General features: G+C 34.8%; 1 protein-coding gene across 1 annotated transcript; it reads right to left on the bottom strand.

Moving 5' to 3' along the window:
• Positions 1-10,673: 10,673 nt before the first annotated feature.
• On the bottom strand, positions 10,674-12,373 carry LOC107897753 (uncharacterized). Its single transcript, XM_016823328.2, has one exon. It carries the CDS (start codon positions 12,059-12,061, stop codon positions 10,862-10,864), a length of 1,200 nt encoding a protein of 399 aa, XP_016678817.1. The 5' UTR covers positions 12,062-12,373; the 3' UTR covers positions 10,674-10,861.
• Positions 12,374-24,989: the final 12,616 nt, after the last annotated feature.

The raw sequence follows: 24,989 nt of genomic DNA, 5'->3' as shown, positions 1-24,989 counted from the left end.
CGTGAGCTAAAGAAAAGAAAGGAGAGAATTTTTGTTCATCCTTTTCTCATCTTCATACTTGCCGAAACTAGAAAGAAAAACAAAGAAAAAAATTTCTCATCCTTTGGTTCATCCTTGGCCAATAATTTTAAGGAGGAAGGAAGAAGAAAGGTGAAGAGGTTCGGCCATGCATGTAGCTAGGCTAAGGTATGTTTGATGATGTTCCGTGAGATGCATGCATGTTTTAGTTGTTAGCTTGAGTTCTACCTAGCCCATGGTCTAAATCTTGCTATGTGATGGAAATGACATTTGACCATGGATGCATCATTCTTGGTTGATGTTTGATGTGGTGGTGATGAGGCAAGAGGATGAGTTAAAATTCGGCCTAGGTGGAGGTTGTGTTAATGCCATTGCATGCTAAATATGAAGTTTGTTAATGATGCATGTGATGATGACTTGATGATTCTTGAACCTCCTTTTTAGCATTTTTGTGTGAGCACATATGTGCATTGGTTGCTAAATGGAGAAGAATCGGCTAGCAAGTTGTGTGCTAAGGCCGAATGTAACTTTTACATGTTAATGAGCAATGCATGTGTTAAATCGATGGGAAGGGAGAGGATGCTTTACTAGTGTGTATATGTGTGTATTAAGTGTTGAAATCGACCCCAAAAATAGACATGCATATTCGGCCAAGGGGGAAAAATTAGCTAATATGTTGTGTTGATGCATGATTTCACATGTATGTGACTTTAATGTCTAATGTATAAATATGGGCTAAGTGCTTCGTGTTCATCTTTTTTTTGATGCCTAAATGATGAAATCAATTTATTTGTTTAATTAAGCTCAAGAGCAAAGGGGAAATAAATCCGATAAAGGGAAGGAAAAAGTGGTCGAATAGTTAGCGGAATCGTTCGACAACACCCGAGGTAAGTTCTTGAGTAAGAGAGCTTAAATTACGATGTGATTAAATCATGTTTTAAGCAAATTAAAATCATGCTCTATGTGTGGCTATTGAGCCGAATGTGCAAGGATGGTATGTGCCTTGTGTTTGAGTTTTGCTAATGAAAAAGAAATACGAATGTGCCATGAATTATTGTTAGATGTGCATGATTAATTGAATGCTGTCCGGGCTAAGTCCCGAAGGCTTTGTGCTAAGTGACTATATCCGGACTAAGATCCGAAGGCATTTGTGCGAGTTATTAATTCCGGGTTAAGTCCCGAAGGCCTTTGTGCGAGATACTAATTCCGGGTTAAGTCCCGAAGGCATTCGTGCGAGTTTTAAAATTCGGGTTAAGTCCCGAAGGCATTGTATGAGTTACTATAACCGGGCTATGTCCCGAAGGCACTTGAACGAGGAGCTATATCCGGTTAAATTCTGAAGGTACGTGATTTTGGTAATGAATGAGCTTGCTGTAAAATTCCAGCTAATACTCGAAAAACATCCCAATATTGGGATATGTTACGTATGTGTTGAATTTAATCGAGCCCTTACAAATAAATATTCGCTCAGTTGATGAACGAGCTACCGGCCTTCGGCTAAGTTGGTCTTTTGTGTATGTACATAAGGGTTAACGTTGTGAAGTAAGTTTGATATCGGAAAAATTGTGTATTATGAAATATTCCGTTTAGCTAAATGTGTGCTATGCTTTCGTTATGCTGGAATTTCTTGCTCAAAACTTACTAAGCATAAATTGCTTACTTCGTTCCATTGCTCCTCTGTTTTATAGATTTTTGGTTCTCCAGCTATCAGACTCGGGATCTTGAAGTCGAAGTCGCCCACACTATCAAAGGCTCTTTTGGGTACTCTTTTGGTTGAATTTTGATATGGCATGTATAGGACGACCCATTGTTTTTTTTTCGAGTACTTTATGTGATGTGTAAGTTTTGGATAGCCATGCGAAAATGGCTTATATGTGTTTGAGTATAATGTTATAATCATTTGGTGTGGATATGCTTGACAAGGATTGGCCACGGGGATGGTTAATCACTTTCATAAATTGTGCTATGTATGCAAAAAGGGCTAGTTGAACCATGAAATAGGTAAAGCCTACCTTAAAGGTAGATGCTGACAGCATCAGTGACATAGATTTGGAAAATCACTAAAAATAGTAGGAATGGAATTAAATAGTGAATAAATTATGTAAACAAACCTTGAAGAATCTACTTTCATAGGAAAGTAACGAAACAATCATATGGACAGTATGTTAAGAGATATTCAGGTTCTCGTGAGACAGGGCCAGAACGGGTTCTGGATTCCTTGTTCCGAATTTGGAAATTGATTATAAATTAACCAGAGATATTAGGAGTCATACAATATATTCATAGATTCCTCTCTGAGTCTAGTTTCTGTAGAAATAAACGGCATCAGTATTGGAGCCCTGTACAAGGAGATATCCAAGTCGTAATGCGCAAAGGTCAGGGTAGTCGATTCCTGTAACATGGGAGACTTTAACTAATAAACTGTACTAATTGGCCTGATCAAAAATTCTATAAAAAAATATGTAGATGGGCATATGAGTCTAGTTTCAGGGAAAAATCACGAAACTGATTTTCGAGTTGTGAAGCTCAAGATATGATTTTTAAAGCGACTAGTACACAGATTGGGCAGTGTCTGAAAATTTTTCAAAGTTTGTTAACACCTCGTGTTCGACTCCGGTGTCGGACTCGGGTTCGGGGTGTTACATTAGTCATGTAGTAAACTAAATTTTGGATAGATAAATTACATGAATTAGGAGCTATTATGGTTCAAGGAGTAAATCGCATATGAGTTAAAAGTTGAATTATAAATTGAAATAAACCAAAGGGGTTAAAGTAGCAATTATACCCTTTAATAAATGGTTGTGTATAGGTGGTCAGTTATGGTTAAGTGTAATGCATGTACATATATTTAATATATGTTATATTATAAAGTTAATAATAATAATAACAGCTTAATAAAAGAAAAAGAAATGAAAATGGAAAGAGAGAATACATGCAAATTAAAGAAATAAAAGAAAGAAATAACAAAGGAGACCCACGGCCTAGGGGCTTTGGAGTTTATATCCAAATTGGTTAGTGCAATTTAGTCTCTATACTTGTTATTTTTATGTTTTTGAAATCTTGATACCTAGGGCTACCCGACCCATGTTTTAATTTTTAGTATTGTTCAAGATTTTATATGTTGACATTGTTGAATAATTTAAGTATTAGGGATTAAATAGATAGATTTTTAAGTTAGAAATGGAAAAGAACTAAATTGTGAAATAAATTGTGATTTTGAGCATAGGGACTAAATTGATAAAAATTCAAAATTAAGGAGTCAAATTGGAAAAGAGGAAGCTAAATTTAGTTTAGAGTGAAATTAGTGTAAAAATATAAAGTTAAATGTGTAGGTTAAAAACTAGCCTCAGTTTAGGGACTAAATTGAAGAATAAGCAAAATATAGTCTGAAAATTGAAATTTAATGTGAAATTGAATTGTGTAATATTAACGTATTTTAATTGTTTTATTTCGTAGCTCGAAATTCACGATTTGTGTTTCTATAATCTGAACTCTAGTAAATTGTTGCATTTTGAACTATTGTGCATGGTACAACATTAGGTGAGAACTTTTGAAGATTGGACTGAAATAAATCAAATGATGATTAAAATGACTCGATTATGAATATCGTGAAATGCGATTATTATCAAATTGATACATTGGTTGTATTGAAAGTAAAGTGAAACCCTATTAATTGTTTCGAGCTAAGTCGGATATAGATGGTATGCCATAGGATAGAAAGAGTTCAGAGATTTCTTCGACCTCGAGTCGATAAGGCACTTGGTGTCAATTTGCTTCGGTTTAACCAATGAAACACTAAGTGTCAATTTATATAGCGCTGGGCGCAATTATTACTTCAGAATTATCCGATGAGGCACTGGGTGTCAAACTGGTATTTTGGTTGGATCCGTATATCCGTCCAAGTCTGAGTCGTGTTAATAGAGGAAAATAAAATAATAATTTATGCAATTGATATTGAAATGACAAATATAAGAGATGAATATGAGATGAAAAAATATTGAAATGGAAAATATGACAAATGAATATGAGATGGGAAATGAAAAAATGAAATGATGAAATGAGATGTGAAACTTGAAATGAATTCAAGTATTGATCAAAGAAATGAATCATGCCATTGCATATGTTGAAGTATTCAAATGTTATATGAAATGTCATTGATATGTATACTTGAACATGTGGAATTTAGTGGATGTAATAAAGAATGAGAAAATTTATATTACTGATTTGAAACGTAAGTACACAACATTTCTTGTTACATTATCACATTTTGATTACTCATATGAAGTTATATTGTTCGAATTATAGAAATACTATTGAGTTTTACTCAACGTGTGATTTTGTTTTCCGTGCGCAGGCTAGGTACTTTCCAACTAATCGCCAACTCAACATCCGACAATGAATCCCGAGCTCAAGTGTGGTGATGTTATATTTTAATGGCATGTACCTTTTGGTTGATAGTGTGGTGATATTTTGGATTTCAAGTGAATTAATGTTTATATGTATATATGGTTATGGTTGAAGTTACGTTTTGGTATGTTTTTTTAGTTTTAAAAGCTTGATAACCTAAGTAGCTAGATGTTAGTTCACTATTGGAAAAATTGGTATGGATGAAAGTCTTGAATGGTTGATGCATTGTTGAAATGTTTGAACATATAAAATGTGTTACCAATGAGGGTACATTGGTTAGGCACATTAGGTGATGGATTTGGTATATTTTGAGCATGTTTAATTGTGTTTTGAGTAGGTTAAATGATTGGTAATTAAGATCGCTTAGTTCCCAAGTAAGTAGGAAATAGTAAACTTGAGTTTCAAGGTACATTTTGGTGCACACGGTCTGCCACACAGTGATGTGTCACACACGGGCAACACACATGGGCGTGTGCCCTAGGCGTGTTGTGAAATAGTATAGGTGTAGTTTCCACACAGGTTGACACACGGCCTGGGACACGGCCATGTAACCCAAGTTAATGAGTTACACGGGTTGGGACACAGCTGTGTGTTTTAAGCCAATTAGTTACACAGGCAATGATACAGGCTGCGAAACGGTCGTATGTCCCAACATCGAGAGTCACATGTCCTCGGGCATTCCACACGGTTGTGTGTCCTTTATTTTTAGGAATTTTTAAAAATGGCCCTAAACTTTCAAAATTGTTTAAATTAGTCCCTACTTGCTTTTAAACTATTTTTAGGGTCCCCTAAACTCGAAATAGGGGTTATAAGAGTAACTTTTACTCTGAATTGGAATGGATTAGCAAACTTAAATTTAGTGCATTCTACTAACATCATCGAAGATAAAAAAATATATATAGTCGAAGTATGGACCAATACCCTGATGCTAATAATTGGAATAGTTTTGTTATGCAACCAACTTCTAGCATTCAAGAAGGGATAAATAGTGGTAAGAGTATAGACAGTGGAAAATCAAGTTTAGCATTGCATAGCACGATTAGATATTCTATTTTACAAGATTCTAGTATGAAAGTATTAGATTGTCGAGACATGCCCTTGTATATTATAATGTTAATGGTTAGCTTACATGCTAATTATGATTGATTATTTGTTTTAATTTGTTAATAATGCCCGTGATCCTAATTCGACGACGGAGAGGGGTTAGTGGTGTTACAGGATTTATCCCAAAGAGATTAAGGATATCCTATGAGGGTAATACACTTATGACAATGTCATTGGACGAGCACTGATCGAGTTGCTATCATAATGGCATGACATTAGGTAGAGCTCAGTCACAATACTATAATGGAATGACTAAATGAATCTATAATTAATAGCCGGAAAGCTGGAACTTAATTATAAATTATTTGAGCCCTAATTACATATATCTAATCAGTCCTTCGGCTAGCTCGTTGAAATAAAAAATGAATTGTTTGTTAAACCAAATGAATATAAATGGTAAAGTTAGAGAAGTGGGAAACATTCAAAAATGCATGGGATTTTCTCACTAAGGAAATGACTTGAGAATTAATTTATGTTTTTTCAAATTACTATTTATTTAATTAAATAAATAATAGAAGTTTGAAAATGAAGTTAAATTAATTGATTATTGTGAATCCGTGGAATGTAAAAAATTAGATATATTTTATCGTAGATTCTTTTATGGTAAACTTTTCATGATTTTAATAGAATCAAAATCGGGTTGAGAAAATTTATTTAATTGGGAAATTTATTTATTTAAATTAATTATGTTTATTTTGGACAATAGAAAAGCATTTATTGGGTTGAAGTGATTTATAAAGTGTTAAGTTAAACATCTAGGAAGCAATTATAATTTGACCTGATACGGGAGAGGCCCAAACTCCCCTCATGTTAAATATAAGGGATGATAAACCGTAGTATATTTAACTAGGGTTGTTGCCCCTTTCTCTCCCAGTTCAACTAGGAAGTTGTTTTTCTATTAAATACTAATTCAATTGGAGTTTCACTTTTTTCCCTATAAATTGATGGAACTAGTAGGGCTAAAAAAATAATAAGTTTTACGCAACTTTGAGATGTTCTTTTGCTCGAAAATAGTGATTAAATTCAATTACTAGTCTTGTAGTATACGTACAATTGTGGATTTATTCTATATTTAAGGTTGTAAATGAATAGACCATTTATGAAGTTAAATAAATGAAAATGAATAAGATTTTGAAGCTCATTTATAAAACGAACTAAACACGAACAAAGCTTGTTTATTTCATTTATGTTCTGAACAAGGTTATTTATGTTCATTTATGGCTCCTTTTGTAACAGCTTATTTTCAGTGATGTCAGAAACAGTGGTTTCGAGACCACAATTTTGACGAGTAAATTATTATTTTATTATTTTTTTAATGTTTATGAGATTATATTAAGGTCATATTAAAATTGTTAAGAAATTTTGATGTTTAAAAGGTTTATTAGGTAAAAAGGACTAAATCTTTAAAAGTGTAAAAGTTGAGTTCTATTAGCTAAAGGGGTCTTATGGCTATGAAATCTTAAACTAAAGGACTTGAATATGACATTTAATGAGTTAGTGGATAGTTATGGCCAAGATTTTATTGAAATTTTGTTTACTTTTAAAGGGTAAAATGGTAAAATGGTAAATAAAGTTCAAAATAAATAGGCTAAAATCATCATCTTCCTCACATTTGTTTCTTCTTAACCGATTCTTCAATGGAGGAATAGCTAGGGTTCGGCCAAGCATTGTTTTCACTTGCATGGTATGTGTTCAAGCCTCGTTTTTAATGATTTTTATGTTTTTGAGTCTGTTTTAGCTTAATCTAGCAAGCCCGAGGATTAATTTGCAAAATTATTAAAGGTTGAGGGACTTTCCATGGATGTTTTTAAATGAGTTTTGATGCTAGTTGATAGATTATGAATCCTTGTTGAAAAATAAACATGTTTTGTTAAATAATTTTTTTATGAATTTTGGAATTAGGGATTAAATTGTTAAAGGTGTAAATCTATATGTTTTATTTGAAAAATTTTTATAAATATGAGTTGCTTTAAAGTTCCTTATAACATGGGTTGAGTTGGAATTAAGTTGAAATGGTTAGATTCTAAGTTATGAGCTTAATGACTAAATTGTGAAAAGTCAAAATGTTAGGGGTAAATTTATAAATTTGTATAAATATGAATTATGGATTAAATTAAATTTTAGAAGTACTTAATTGAATAGAATTATTTATTTAGATCAAGATAAACCACCATTAGACCTAAATCGAGGAAAAACTAAAGTTTCGGATTAGTTCAATATTACTTCTACGCCCTAGTTATCGAGGTAAGTTCATAAGAACTGCAATAGTTTTAGTTTTATCCAAATTGAATTTTTCTTATTTCGTTTTAATGTGAATGAATCAATATACAAATGTATCAATGCTATGATGAATTAACGGATATCGAGTCCCAATTGAACCTTAAGAATTCTTGAGATACAAATGACATGTCATTAGGGATTTCATGTTTTGGGTGTTGGTCTTGAACGTCCAACCGATGGCTGAGGTCTTGTATTTTTTGCGGATTCTCCGCAGCTCGTGTAAGCAACATCGTGTAGTTTACATTTCGACCCACAGCTTGTGTGAGCAAGCCCATTTCATAGCTCGTGTGAGCATTGATGTAAAGGAAATGGTATGGTTATATGTAAAGTCATACTATGTGTGAGCTTTCCCGAGTATCTGATATAATTTTAGATGGTTCAACGGGTAAGAAAAGGAAATGAAATGGTAAGTATGTAAATGGATTGAATCATGACTTATGAAAAGGATTTATGAGCTAAATGATGTATTTACCCATGGGAATTTACATATCTTATGGTTGATTTCATTTGTATCATGGACAAGTATACTAACTTGTGAGTTAGTGATGTTGTATAGGCTTTTTCTACGCTTATGACATTGGTGATGATTTATGTTTAATCTTTGAATTGTATAAATGACATGGTAAGTTATGTTTTGGTTTGTATGAGCTTACTAAGCACTTGTTGCTTAAGTAGTTTCTTTCCTTTCTTTTATAGATTATCGGAAGCTTAATTTGGTTAGAAGCTTGTTGGAGACCTATCACACTATCCAGCAATCATTTTAGTAGTTTTTGAGTATTTTGGCCAAGGTTAATAATGGCATGTATAGGTCTTTAAAATTAGTAGTTCATGGATGTGTAATGGATGTTTTTGGCATGTTTAAACTTTTAATGTTATTTTTGATTGGTTATCTACAATGCTTTTACCAAATTGTGTCATTTTGGTCACTTATAAGTGTTTGTATATAAGGCTCATTTTTGGTATGTTTATGAGGGCTTGAAAATCGTCAATTGAGACATGATTTGGTAGGTGTTTAAACTAGGTTATTATGCTTGAAATAAGGTAAAATTGACATGTTTAGGTAAATGATGTTTGGATGCAATTGTGGTGTCTTTGAATGGCATATTTTTAGGTGAATTAGATTGTTGAAATGACATGATTATGTGTAATTGAATGATGCTTTAGTCCCTTAAAAGTGTGCACAAATGGGTTGGTTAGTTATGCATGAATTGGGTATGAAATGGTTTGATTTTAGGTAAATTTTGGGTTCACATGGCCTGGGACACGGGCTGTCACATGGCCATGTGTCATTTGAAATTTCTTAAGGTTCCAAGTCAATAAGTTACACAGGCTAACACACGGCCTGGCACATGGGCGTGTGACACGGCCGTGTGACCCTACTGAGTGAGTTACATGAGTAAGGACACGGGCTGAGACACGGTCGTGTGTCCCTTGTTCGAAAGTTACACGGCCTAGGGTGATTTCACACAACTTGGCCAGACGGCCGTGTGACCCCTATTTTCCAAATTTTGCAACTTTTTCTTAGAGCTTCTGTTTTGTTTCAAATTAGTCCCAAATTGCTTCAAAGCTATTTTAGGGCCTCGATGGATCGATTTAGGGACAAAATGCATGTGATTGAATGGATTATAATATGTTTAGATTATTTAAAAGTTAAGATGTTAAATGTTTTCTATTGTACTGTAATGTTCTGTAACCCTAATCTGACGATGGAGACGAATTAGGGGTGTTACACATTTAACAAATCAGTTAAAGCTTGTTTAAAACTCATTTATTATTCAATTATTATATATTAACACAATTATTTTTATTGTTTGTGTACTTTATTTTATTTATTTATAATATAGTTACTGTTAGGGATCGACTTGTATAAACAATGAATAAGAACGAAGAAAATTGGGCACACAAATATTTACGTGGAAAAACTCCTCCTCCGAAGAGGATAAAAAACCACAAGCAAAGAAAACTTCACTAATCGGCAAACCAACGAATAGTATAAGAAAAAAGAGAAAGGAAGTGTAAAAAAACGAATAATACAAAGCTCTCTCAAAGATTCTCCATCAAATCTCACATAAGAGATATTCTATCAACTCTCTAAAATAGGGTTACAAAGACCCTTTAAATAGGTTAATAATATGACTACAATATTCTCAGATTAATTAGAGTTCAACTAGATAAAGATAGCAGAGTTTAACTAAGAGAAAATACATGATTTTTGTGGGAACATGTCGTCATGTCATGACTTTGTCTCAATGTCCACTCTATTTCGTCTAAAATGCGAGGCACACTCCAAAATGACTATTAATATTTAACTATTTTATGTCTAAAAATTAAGATATATGATTATTTATTGTTTGTTTGTTTCTTGTTTATGAACATTTGTTATGAACACATTCAATTATATTTTCACAAACATGCTCATTTAATGTTCGAGAACATGTTCATGTTTGTGAACATGTTTGTTTAACTTAAATAAATGGATATAGATACACATAAATTTGAATAAATAAACATGAATAATGTTAAAATTCTTAACCAAACACGAACAAACTTAAAAATAAACAAAGTTGTATTCTATCTATAATTGGATCATCTGAAGTATCTGTACTATTTAAAATTTCAATCAAATTACAAATGCAAAGATAACAGCAGAATTTAACTTAAAAAAAGGGACTTACCTAATTCATGTATTCAAAGTTAATTATCCAAGAAGGTTAGATCTAGTGTAAACTTGGATTTGCGCAGAATAAATAAGAAAGCACACGTGCAGTGGTGCGGATTTAGAAAACAGCGCCAGTTCAGCTAACATAATTATTCCATTTTTATGGAAAGAAGCAAAAAAATTATAATAAAAAAAAACTGAGTTGTAAACAAAAGAAAATACCTATTCATTATTTAATATTATGAACAACAACAATGTGATTTCATTTTTTTACACTTCCTTTCTCTTTTTTCTTTTCTCTGTTTTTCAAGGTACAACGCGGCACCCCTTTTTTTTTTTTTTATCTTAATCCAAACCCCCAGGAAATTTTTATAACACAAACAGTAAGCTGTGTCATGACCGCGTAACCGATTCAGCAAGTTTCCCAATTTTTTCTACCAGCTGAGGGGATAATTTCTTTGCAGGTTTCTTTTCCTTCTCCAGTCGGAAATCAAACCCCAGTGCTTCCGAAACTTCTTCGGAGCTCCATCCGGCTTTTCGGAGCGAATCTGAGAACCGATCCACTTTTAAAAGAAGCGCATCAAGAACAGCTTGATTATCCAATAAAACCATCTCTTCTTCGAAGAACCCAGATGCTGACACGTGTCTGATTTCCGCTACATCAGATTCCGCCCACCCGCCTTCTCTAAGAACACACCCGATTTGATCAATGTAATCGTCCACCCATTTCGGGATTTTGGTTCTCGGCATATCCAAGTACCTCTCAGGCGACGAATTCGACGAGGACGACAACGAGAATCTCCGGCGCCGATCAACCGCGGCGTCGCTCCAGAACTCGACCCATCTAGGGGTTCTCGTCCCGGTTACCAAACCCGCATCCAAACTACGCCTTGGAAAATGAGTGGACGACCCAGCTGATTTTTCACTAACCGATCTCTGCTTCTTCAATGATCCCGGGTCGGGTTCGGAACCTCGGAACAAGGATTCCCTCTCAAAAAAATCAGATAGATCGAATCCGCAACAGAAAACCCGGGTTTCGTCAATGAAGAAAATCGGATTACCAGCTAAAGACGGATTGCAGGGAATATAGCAGTGATTAAAAATGGGGATCAAAAGGGGAGCTCGTTTAAGGGCATTCCTTGCGACCCGTAAAGCTTTCTCGGGGTCAGAGGGTCTGGGCCCCCAAGATTTGGACCATAAAGTGTTGCGCGCTATTTGAAAGGAAATTGCAGCGATGGGAAGATCAAACGAAGCCCGAAGATGGAGTCGGGCTCCAACAGATCGCCAATCGGGAAAACCAGGACCCACAGGTAAGCCGGCTGATAATATGGCTCGGAGGTCAGGTGGGAAAACGAAACCGAACTCGGCTTCGGCTCGGGCGAACTCAGCGTCCAATAAACCTGGCTGGACTTGGAACCCCGAATCTCGTAAATGGGTTATAACTTTATCAGCTAGAGAAGAGAGAGACTGAAGACCGTTGCGAAGAGGAAGAGAAGTCGGAGTTGATGGAGCGGAAGCACGAGCAGAGAGACGGCGTAAACCAGCTACATGAGCCGGATTCAGACCGGACATTCGCCGGTCGACGTCAACCATTGTTTGCTTTAATAACAAACAATTGTCGAAAAGACAAATCTGTGACTGTTGTTTTGATTCCACTGAAAATAGAGAAAAATGAAGAAGAGGAGCAGCAGAGTTAGGGGGAGCTTAATTGCAGCTGGGAAAGAGTAAAGGAACGGTACGTACTTATAGCTGTTTCAAAGTGGAGCCCAGCTTGGAGATATTGGTAATCTTTTACTTCATCAATTTCTTAATTAATCTTGATGCTAATCTTTAAACCCTTTTTATTATGACAACTCAACATATACGATTTTACCTTTCAATTTACTTACAAATGCAATTATAATTCACCTATTTCTCAACAACAACTAAAATTACATTGCTGCCCTTAAATGCATTATATTTTATTTTTCTTCAAATATTACTAAATCAAAATTTTATAAAATGGTCGGATCTCTATTTTTTTTTTTAAATGAAGACGATGATTTTTTTTTTGCTTTTTTTTAAAAAAAAGTTTCCGTTATCTAATAGTTATATTAATTAAATTTAAATTCAAATTAATCATTTAAATAAAAATTAAAAATCATTCAATATTTTCTTTAAAATTTTGACCTAATCCCAACTCTAAATTACTTATCATGCAAAATCCACTTTAGTACCAGTAAGTATTTAATTTTTCTTTTGGCATTAAGACTTTATGATATAATTATAAATTTGGTCACAAATGTTTATATATTTTTGTTAAAATGACTTTAGTTGTATTTTTAAATATTTTTTACCATCAACTTTTATTTTTTAAAAATTGTATTTTTTTAATAGATTTGATGAAAGTACCGTTAAAAACGCTAACGGGATGATGTGAAATTCCATATATGGAATATTTTTAATGAGATGTAATTTATTATTTAGATAACCCAATAAAATAATTACATGTGGAAATGATAAAAATTAGGAGGAAAAATTTGATTTGGCATTTTCCTATTGGAAAGGGATAAGGATCACGTGAAATTACAGTTTTATACAATTTTTTTTTTAATTTATTAATTATCTTTTTTAAACCTCTCACTAAACAAATATATGCATTCATTTTAAAATCTTTTTTAGAGAATTACGTTTATTTTTTAAAAAATTAAGAGTTATTTTTTTAATTTTATGTATGATTTATTTTATTATTTTTTACATGTAATTATCTTATTGAGTTACCTGATTAATAAATTAAATCTCATTACAAATATTCCACATCATCCCTATTAATTTACTTTCATTAAATTTGTTGAAAAAATAATTTTTTTAAAAAAACCCAAAAATTGATAATTAAAAAAGACACAAAAATTTAATTAGGATTATTTTAACAAAATATAGCTAAATTTATGATTAAGTGTTTAATCATCAACTAACCTTTATGGAATTCCATAGTAAAATCATCAATTTAACCCTTAAATAGCTAATGTGTGTTTGGTTTTAGGTTGAAGTTATTGTTAGAAAGAAGGTTGTGGCGCTGGTACGGCCAATTTGGGGTCCCATTAGCAATCATGAATTTAGGTTGACAGCTTATACACATAAAGCAAGGCATACAATTATAATTCCACATTGTATACTAACGTTAACATACATTTCCTTTTTATATATAAAAAAGAATTGTAAAGTAATGATTGGTGATGAGCATGAGATTGGTGTTGGTGACTCTTAAAACAGGATTAAAACCCACGCCTAACGACAGTTATTGTTTCGTAAGGGGTTGGCATGGTTTTTTTTAAATCTAAAAATTTGTAACAACAGTTTTAACGCAGTGAAAGCATAATCGGGAGCAGTGAACCTCACGTACGTTTAGGCAAGGGATTTGGTAGCCTCACGTGGGGGGTTCACCTCTTCCCAAGTTTCCCCCTCATTTAGCATCTTCGATTGGCTCTTCTTTTTTAATTAAAAATATAAAATATTTAAACTTTATTTTACTATAGAGTTGAATAAGTCTACTGGGCTGTACTTATAATACGATAAATAGAATGAAACTCACTTGGAAATAGACATCTCCAACAATTATTTAGTTGTTAAAAACGGTAAAGCTGATGAGGTTAAAAGGGAAGTTTGTGTTGGCGACGGCCGGCCCTGAAATTCCAACGTCTCCTTTTACATGGATTTACATACACAATGCCCCCCCCCCAACTCTCTGCTAACTCACACCTATGCTATGCTATATCAACCATTAACAACATGCCATGTGTAATCATTTCTTAATTACAATCATTTCAAATTGGAAGGAACACATACATTAACCAGATTTTGTTAGTGTATATTCATTTCGATGGAGAAATAATAAATATAACTAAAAAATATTGTGTATTTCAAAGTCATCATAAAATAGAAATGAGATTCAATAAACGTGTAATGCTAGCAGAATTGAAACAAAAGATTAGTGTAAAGATAACTACTCATTGTAAGAAGTAGATGTTAAAATTGTTTTACAAATTTTCAATTTCAACGGATCTGTTTAAGTTCTCAAAAATGGAGCTTGTAAATGATGATGATATTGCCACAATGATCGCAATTTATTACCCTTTTAAGATCGAGAATCCCCGATTGGTTGAGTTATTCGTAGAGTTAGCCGATCCGTAACCCGTTCAAGTTGTACATCCAATAAGTCAACATTATGGATTTGATTTTGATCTTAATGTCTGCTGGGAAGATCAGTTGAGTTGCGGAGGGACATCGCAAACACCTGAAAATCCAAACTACGGTGAATATTCGTACAACAACCCAATCTCATGTCCTCATCTAGAGATACATCTAGAGGTGTTGGCCCTCATAGCAGATGGTGATGAAGGGTCCGATAATGAAGTTTAGTCCCACCTTGATCTTGAAGATTTTAGTGACCTCGATTTGGATGAGGTCCCTGAATATATAGATGATGAAGGCATGGTGGAGGGTTAAGATATGCACCCTTATTCAGTCGAGAACACAAGATGTGACCCGACAGTCATGACGGTAGTGTTCCTTTAAAAAAACACTAGCTTCCATTTTTTTCTCTCTTTATTTTTTAAAAATATTATATGATTGCTTTTTTTTTTCAATTTATATTGGTTCAGTTGCAGATAAAATTTACAAATTTTGGAACAATAATTTTTTTATAACTTAAAAACAACTCCATTTATTTTTATCATACTAATATTTACATTAAAATTTACTCAAAAATTTATTTACCTCTACTATTGTAGTTTTTTTATAAAATTTAGCTAACTGATACCATAATTTATGAAAACTCTATAGGTGCAATAATACTAACTAAATTTGGATTAATCAAACTACACAGTTTGCTAATGTGTTTTGAAAAGTATCTTCTCCAGCATATTCATTTCTGCTTGAATTAGGTCTATCGTTGAGCAAAAATCGCAATGACTTATGTTATCCGAGCTTCTGACCAAACAATGTTAAGTCGATCTTCAAATGGCTCTATTGAGAATCTTGTGATACAAGGTTTGGTCCACGAAGACTATCACCTACTCGCATAAATCGTAACCGGCACCTTCACCCCTTAACAGCATACCCTTTGTAGTTCTTGTGACAATATATAATTCAACTCCGTTAACGAATCACTACCAATACATAATAGAAATCTGCAGTTGATGATACACTCCCCAAACAGATAAAAAAAATTCAATCTCTCTCTCTCTCCCCATTTTTTTCTTTTCAGTAAGTCAAAAAATATATTTTTCCTCACTTCTCGTTTTATCAGAACCCAAAGTGCATCCACAACTGATATATAGCCTATTGGTGCTGGCAAAGAAAAAGCCAGCACCAAAAAACATTAATATTTTACCGGGGTGCCAACCACTAGAAACACGATATCCAAAAAAAACTTTTTTACTGATGTGGGTGTCGGCCACCACAATACTGACACCAAAAATTACCAAAAAAATTGTACTGGGTAGTGGCGGTGCCAGCTACCTAGACGCCGACACCAAATAAATTTTTTTATCAATTAATACATGTATTTTATAAAATACGAATGAAAAAATACATACTGGTGCCAGCCATTGCAGTGCTGACATCAAAAAAAAAATTTAATCCCCAACAATCATTCGGTAATGATTACCATATAATTGACTTGGGTGTCGGCCATGGGGTATTGACACCGCATGCACTATTTATTTCAAATCATTCCTGTAATTGTTTTTAAACCTAAATCATGTAAATATTAAATGTTTTTGAGTTAGGTCGGTAAAAAAAGCAGATAATTTAAGGTTATATAATTGAAAAACTTATTTCTAATTAACTTGTATTCTAAAGATATAATAAAAAAATTTTCATTTTATTAATAAAGTAAAATATTCTCAAAATATTAAAATTCGAATTGGGAACCACAAGTAAATAGTAAACAACTTGTATTGAAATATTAATTAAAAGCAATCCCAAATGAATTGTTACTCCCAACTTTTATTTTTTAAAAGAAAATAAAAGGAACATATTTCTTGGACCCCAACGGTCCAATTGACATAACACACACTAAAAGAAATAAAACAATAAAATAAGATGATACATGTGATGGTGGCCTTGATTTTCGTTGCTCCATCAGGATTCAGGCGAAAAATACTAATAATAGATTTTGGACTAAAGTTTTAATCATTAGGTCGGTAAAGATGTAATTGGTCAACGGTTGATTGTTAGTGAATCCTTTTACCAGCTTTCACATTTAATTTTTGATGCTCACACCGCCGCAACTACATTCGAATTTCTCCCTTTACCTTATTATTAATCTTAATTTTGTATTACATTTTGGTCTTTACACTATTAGACATCTCTAATGTTAGTTAACTATTATTTCTAAATTTTAAATTTTTTATTAATTAATTTTACCTTTATAATATGTGGATTATTAATTAATAAATTATTTTATATATTTATGACGAGAGTATTAGTCACTATTAAGCATGCATGCATACATACATGTTTTGTACAATCAAATATAGGGGGCTTTCAAAGAAAGAAAGACTAGATGTCTTTACATGATCAAACTCTTGGTGATTGATCATAGAATTAAATGCTTGACACAACGTAATCATGAACATGATAAAGAAAATTAAAAACATAATATGATATAATAAATAATCCTTAAAATAGAAAATACTAGGGCGTTTTATCTAAATATGCCCTTTAAATAATATAATTACCAAAATGGGCTATTTTTTGAGTTATTTACCGGACTAGAGCGTTTCTCACGAAAACGCGTCCACGTAAGCGCAATTTCGTAGTACGTGTCAGCAAAACGCTCCCTTGTGGGAGCGCTTTGTCCACATCAGCAAAAAACGCCTCCTTAAGGGTGCGCTTTGCTGACGTGGACAATGCATTCCCTCAGGGGAGCTTTTTGCCCTTTTTTTAGGGTTAGAATTTTTTATTTAATTGATTTAGGGTTATGATTTTTAGGGTTAAGTTAGGGTTTTGTAATGTTTTAGGGTTTTAAGGTTTTAGGAAAAAATTTAATTGAATTTGGGTATAAATTAACTATTAATTTTAAATACAAAATATTAAATTAGAGTTTAGGGTATTAGGGTTAATTGATTAAATTGTGGATTGATTTAGGATTTAGGGTTAATTGATTAAATTTAAGGTTAATTGATACTTACAAGAAAAAAATTTCTCAAAGATAATATGATTGCAGCATATGTACATACTGTGCTATGCTAAGTTTAGGGTTTCGAGAAAAAATTAATTGAATTAAGATTTAGGGTTTTAGGGTTAATTCATTAAATTAACTATTAATTTTAAATACTAAATACTAAATTAGAGTGTATTAGGGTTAATTCATTAAATTAGGGATTAGAGTTTAGTTTTTTAAAATAAATTTGTGTTTAGGGTATTAGAAAAAACATATAAGCAATATAAATTTTTTTGTCATAAGTTTTAAGGTTTTGTGTTTCTGCAAGAATAATTCTGAGCAGACATTTCTGGAAAAATAGTGTCGGAAAATGTTTCAAGCATGATACACTGTCAGCAAAATTTCTAGAAAAAACTCCTACGTGGACGCTCTTTTGCTACAGTAGTTCGTGGAAAAATAATTTTGAGTAGACATTTCTGAATAAATAGTGCCGAAAACACTTCAAGCATGATGCACTGTCAGTAAAATTTCTTGAAAAAGCTCCCACGTGGATGCTCTTTTGCTACAGTAGTTCGTGGAAAAATAATTCTGAATAGACGTTTCTAAACAAATAGTACCGAAAACGCTTCAAGCAGGATGCACTGTCAGTAAAATTTCTGAAAAAAGTTCCCACGTGGGCACTCTTTTGCTATAGTAGTTCGTGGAAAAATAATTCTGAGTAGACGTTTCTGAACAAATAGTGCCGAAAACGTTTCAAGCAGGATGCACTGTCAGCAAAATTTCTGGAAAAAGCTCCCACGTGGACGCTCTTTTGCTACAGTAGTTCGTAGAAAAATGAGGCTATAAATTAGCCAAATTTTATTCTCAGGCTGCATAACTTACAACAAAAAAATTAGAGAGGCTAAGAAGAAAAGAAATTGAAGATGAGTGAACGTATTAGTGCTGTTATTTACTATGATGGTGAGGTCTGTAACACCGAGAACGGTGTTGTTTTTTTATCGGAGAACACAGCGAGACTGGTTTTTAACCAGAACATAGATTTGACAGAACTTCGTAAAAGAATTAGGCGCAAAATCTTCGAAACGACACCAATGAAAGTTTTGTCTATTAAGTATCGATTTTGTACTTTAGTTGATCCTGTGACATATAACTCATTCGATATCAAAGGCGCCCGTAGCTTGGAGGCAATGGTGCAGACTCATCTCGCTAGTGGATCACCCTATCTTGAGTTATATGTACAATTTTCATCGCCAAATGATGCATTTGCAGCTTCAACATTTACTGCTGGTCGAGAGGAAGACACGACCCCTGTCCAACACTCCGTTAGTGGGTGGCAAAACACGGAAGTACCCATGTTTAGTAGCAGTATGGAATACTCAACCTCTGCATGACACTCCGTTAATGGATGGGACATGCACCTCAGTGGGTCAATGTTTGATGTTGGAAATACCTAATGAGAATGACATTAACTTCTAGTGGTTGGCAATCCACATCTGATTGGAGACGTTGTGAAATGTCCATAAGGAGGGTTGATGTACTCCCTACGACGTCTACAGGCGAAGGGACCTTTTACGTTGCAAATGATGATGGGTCAGATAATGAGTCCGATGCAGATCCACCTCGAGAGGCTGGCCCCGATGGTGCAGAAGTTGCATTATTTTCTGAACCAGAGCCTGTTCTAACCATATCTGAATATGTTGAAAGGGGTTCAGATGATGAAGAAGAAGATCCACGATTCAGGGCGTACTCGCCTCCAGCCTACATGCATAATGTTGATCTATCTGAAGATGATGCGTTAGAATTTCTAGATCTACCACACAGAAGGCGTGACCGTACAAGTTCCTCATTGGATTCAGGTGAATTAGAAGTTGGTAAGGAGTTTTCCATTAAAGATAGTTTTCTTGGTGCATTAAAACAATATAGCATCATGAACGGGGTTAACTACAACGTGGTTAAATCCAAATCCAATAAGTTTGAGGCCAAGTGTGCAATGCAAGACGGTACATATTCAAGAAAAATCATGGCCTCGTTAAGGAAAAAGATAGGCTTATGGGAGATAAAAAAGTACAAATGTCTACATACATGTGCTGCCGGTACAGTATCACTAACCATTTAGATTTTTTTAATGGTGTTGTTATTACGTACTGTTGCATTTTTAACGTACTTCATTGACAGGTGTTTCGGAAGATCATCCCAAGATGAATTCAGATATGCTAGCTACCTTAATACTACCGACGGTGAAAGCTGATCCCAGAACTTCAGTGCCGGTCTTAATTGCCAATATTCGTAACCAGTTAAGGTACACACCCTCTTACCGCAAGGCTTGGATAGCTAAACAGAAGGCGTTGGAAAAGATTCATGGTAGGTGGGACGCTTCATATAATGAAGTGTGGCAGTGGTGTCAGGTGCTGGAAAGATACGTCCCAGGTTGCGTAACAAACCTTGAAACTGAACCTGCGTACTACAACGACCGATTGCTCCGTGGATGCCAAGTATTTAAGCGTCTGTTATGGACCTTTAAGTAATGCCAAGACGCATTTTTATATTGCAAGATATTGGTACAAATTGACGGTACCTTTATGTACGGTAGATATAGTCATCGGCTATTAGTAGCTGTGACATAGAATGGTAGTGTGAGAATTCTTTCACTTGCGTTTGCAATAACACCGGGGGAGTCAGCTGATGACTGAGAGTTCTTTCTTTATAGGTTAAGGAGGCATGTCTGCCCCCAACCTAATATCTGCGTTATATCGGATCGAGGCACCAAAATACTAGCCGCAATTGAGCGACAGAGAAGCCTATGACATCACACACACCATCGGTATTGCCTAAGGCACATTGCGTCCTACTACTATGGACAATTTCAATTTATAAGTGAAAAATGACAAGTGACCAACATGAGTATTAATATCTATTAATGTAATTTTGTTTGTACTATTGAATTTATTTTAAATGGAAAAGTGGTATGTAATTTTCGCTATCAATTTATATTGGTAGGGTATGAGATAAGTAAGGACTGTTTCCATGAGATGTTGGTGGTTTTGCGTTCAATTAAACTACCTCTGTAACATACCTTTCGAACAGTGGACACAAGTATACGACGGCGGCCTACGAACCTGGCTGAATGCATAAATTTTATTCTAAAAGGAACATGTCATTTACCGATAACATCGGTTGTTCGAGAGACATTTTCGTTTAGCGGTATTATTTTCGAAGCGAGCAGCAAGTTATAAAGGCCAAATGCAAGGAGGCCGTGTATGGTGCGCAAAGGTATTGCAAGAAATTAACAAGACAAAGGCGCGGGCGAACACAATGCACACAGTCTGTCATGACCGAGACAACCTATGGTTTCGTGTAACGGAGTTTGACAGACCGCACGAAGGTATTATTAGCGGGTAATATCGTGTACACTTGAGAAATAGGACTTGCGACTGTGCGAAGTTTGACGCACTTTGCTATCCATGCGCTTATGTAATTGCAACTTGTCAAAATTTCCGTCTAGACCCCATGAGCTACGTCGACGAAGTGTACAAACTAGAAACCATGTACAACGTGTAGAGACACGTATTCCCACCTGTCCTAGATAAACGTAACTAGCCGCTTGTATCGCTTGCTCCGTTTAAGTTACTACCAGATAAAGAATTGCATCGCAAACCGAAGGGCCGACCTTGCTCGACTAGAATACGTACCAATATGGATATCCAAGAAACAACCAATAATCAGAAGTTGTGCGGATGGTGTAGGAACCCAAGCCATACAAGTAGATTATGTCCAAATCGAAATAGTTGATAGTTTTCGTAAAAAACTATATTGTATTATTTATATTTTATTAAATGAAACTATGTTGTATTACAATTGTCTTATTCAAAAGAACTTTTATTTTTATTAAATGAAACAATATAAAAAAGTTTGTACAAATATATTAAAAAAATCAATGTTCGTGGCGGTCGGAATCAGTACCACATGGGGGTCGTCGACGGGTCCGTGGTGGATTCCTCCTTCAATCAGCTTCCGGCGAGGGTTGTGGTTCCTCCGGCAAGGGATTTGGTTGTGGCTATTGGGAGGATAAACTACCTTGATAGAATAATGATTGCGGCGGTGTTTGTGTCACCCATGGCGGAGGTGTTTAAATCCCGTAAGGTGATGGAGATTGGTAGAAAGAGGAGCTCCCCGATGGTGCATCGTGTGATCCCTCATGTGATGGCGGCCTATAGATTGGAGGTTGACTCAGAGTAATCGAGAATGGAGATGATCCGGGCCATGGATTCCAACCTGCCATAGGACTAGGAAAAGGAAACATATAAGGGTTAGGATACATATAAGGGCTAGGATACGTACTTGGCATAATCTGAAAAGGCTGTAATGTGGGTGTCATCCGCTGAACTATTGGGCCTAATGATTGTGTGGGTGCTGTTGATGGGCCTGCGTCGTCGTCTTTTTTTCTTGGATTTAAAGGCCCCGTTATTCTCTTTGGGCACGAATTTGTCGTCGCCCCTCCTCTTCCGACAATAAATATGGCTTGCCATGGATCCTAAACTATGGCATGTATTTGGCTACTCACGCTAACTCTGAAACGATGATCGGTTTTCGAGTAGGTATATAATCATACCGATTTTCCCACATTTCGATATAGTGTGACCAGAACCTAGGCCAATCCGCATGGAGTTGCCGTAAGTCGACTTTGTGCTCGTCATCAAACACCTCGGGTGCCACGGGAATCGATTGTTGGAATCCAAATTACCGCAATACTCTATCTGACTGGTGCATCTCCACGGTGGCATAGTTCACCAATGGGACCTTCACATGCCAAACGTTTGGATTTTGAAAAAATTCATCCGGAATTACTAACCGAATTGCCGGATCCTCGTATGGTATCCATTGAAACTATATGAACATGATAAAAATATTACTTATATACATAATACATAATACTAAATACGAAACGACTATTTTATTATGTATATATATATTTTATTTAATACTTACTTCTGCTTCCGATCGTTGGTCTAATAGAAGTCGTATATCTTCGAGAGAGGTAGGTATTCCGACATATCTCGCTGAATGGTTCCACCTAATTAAATGAATTTTTAGCATAAAATTATATTCTAAATCTACGTAATAATTGTAAAATGTAATATAAAACTTACCTCGTTATGAGTGGAAATGTATATGGGTGGTCGACTCGAGGACGTAAAAATAGAAAGCGAAACCGTGCCCATGATTGCAGTAGTGATAGGCAACCTCCTATTTTGGCTTTGTTCGGTCGCGTCGCCCCACACATTTCCTTGTACAATGTTGCCAAGACAGCAGACCTCCAACTCAATTTGCCGGCTGCTCTAAAATCTACAAGTTTCAGCAGCCATCTCAGATGTACGAGGTTTCTTGACAAGTCCGGCATCAAATAACCTCCAATCATCTCAAGAATATATGTCCGAGCATATCGTATTCTTTCGTTCAGTCGAATCATTATCCGGCTCCGAGAATGTGTCTCATAACCATCCCATCTCGATCCGACCTCCGTTAATTTTATCCGGTATAGCACCCAAAAGCTCGTAGTATATGGCTCCCCAATCAGTAGATGATGCGGACCCGGTGACTGCGTACCCATCCACCGGCAATCCTAATTGCAAATGCACGTCTTCCAGAGTGATAGTTCACTCTCCGCATGAAAGATGAAAAGTGTGTGTCTCGGGTCTCCACCTCTCTATCAATGCACTGATTAGTTTCAGGTCCAACTTGCACCCCCGGCCTATTGTGGCCATGTGCCAAAATTTCGCTTCTCGCAAGTAATTCTCGATCAACGGCGATGGAGGACCAAACGTATTACGAATGTATCATTGCAACACCCGATTTACAGACTATTATAAAAATTTATAAAACAAAAATTAATTAAAATTGCATAAATTAATTAATGCAAACATCATAAATGAAAAAAAATCAAGCAGTAATAAAATATCAAATAGTATTGCAAATTTAATTAAATTTGCATAAATTAAAATAATATCGAATAGTATTGAAAATTTAAAATTATCACTTACCATTGTCATTTGATCAACGGAGATGTGCTTATTATCGAGACGGATTAATTCTCCAGCCATTGCTAACACTATCGGATTTTTTTAATTTAAAAAAATTAAACAAAGAATTTTGATAGAAATTTGATAGAATTCTGAGAAAATTTCAATGAAATTTGATAGATTTTTTAAGGGAATATTGAAAGAATGTTGAGAATTATGAGAGAATTGTGTGAAAAATAATTAAAGGGAAAGGAATTTTGAGAGAATTACAGAAATTTGAGAGATTTGTGTGAAAAAAAATGATTTGGGGGGGTTTATAGGTTTTTTTTCTTCCAACAGTGAAAAATTTGACTGTTACACGGGCAAAACGCTCCCCTGGGGGAGCGCTTTGTCCACGTCAGCAAAGCGCGCCCTCAAGGAGGCATTTTTTGCTAATGTGGACAAAGCGCTCCCCTAAGGGAGCGTTTTGCTAATACGTACTACAAAATTGCGCTTACGTAGACGCGTTTTCGTGGGAAACAGCCTAGTCCAGTAAATAATGTAAAAAAAAGCCCATTTCGGTAATTATATTATTTAAAGGGCATATTTGAGTAAAACGCCCAAAATACTAACTTATCAAAAAAGTTATATAATTATAAAAGGAATCTAAGTGTAGTTTAGAGGGGAAGGTTGAAACAAATGGCATGGTAGCTACGAAAAAAGGTGTAGGAAGGAAAGTAAGGAAATGGGAGGATAGATAGGTAGGGACACTGCGTAGAATTGTTTGGGTGGAAGAACAAGAAAATCGAGCTTCCTGATTTGGTTCAACACAAAGTAGTGGGCGGCTTCGCTAACTTGGTCAGCCCCACACATATGTTCCCTACCTCCAAAAAAAACCCATTAGTCAACCCATCTTCTACCTTGGGTTCATTTACGTTCACAAAAAGGAAACTCTGAATGGATCCATCCTTTGACTATTATGTCCTTATCTGTTTCCATAATCAACTCATTAGCTTGATTGGTAAAGACGAATCATATGCTTAATTGGATATTGATTGATTCAAGTTTTTGAATAATGGACAAAATTCATCATCATCGTCGATCACTTTGTTTCTTTCTATGCCCACCAAGTGGATCAAATCTCAGAGTTTAATTCAACATAACCAATCATTGTAGTGATTTTGCCAAGATGAAAGAGAATTGGTATACAAGGATGATTATTCTAGCTAGTACTTACCGACTTCTTACCCTATGTATGCATCAAGTGAAAAAGGCATATTAGACTGAAACATTATCAAAGGGAACTAGAGTTACCTATCAAGGAATTAGGGGTGTCATCAAGTCAAGCCGAGCTCAATTACTGATAAGTTCGACTTGA

The sequence above is a fragment of the Gossypium hirsutum genome, chromosome A11 (assembly GCF_007990345.1).
Source record: "Gossypium hirsutum isolate 1008001.06 chromosome A11, Gossypium_hirsutum_v2.1, whole genome shotgun sequence".
NCBI lineage: Eukaryota > Viridiplantae > Streptophyta > Magnoliopsida > Malvales > Malvaceae > Gossypium > Gossypium hirsutum.
This window is presented reverse-complemented; position numbering and strand designations above follow the sequence as displayed.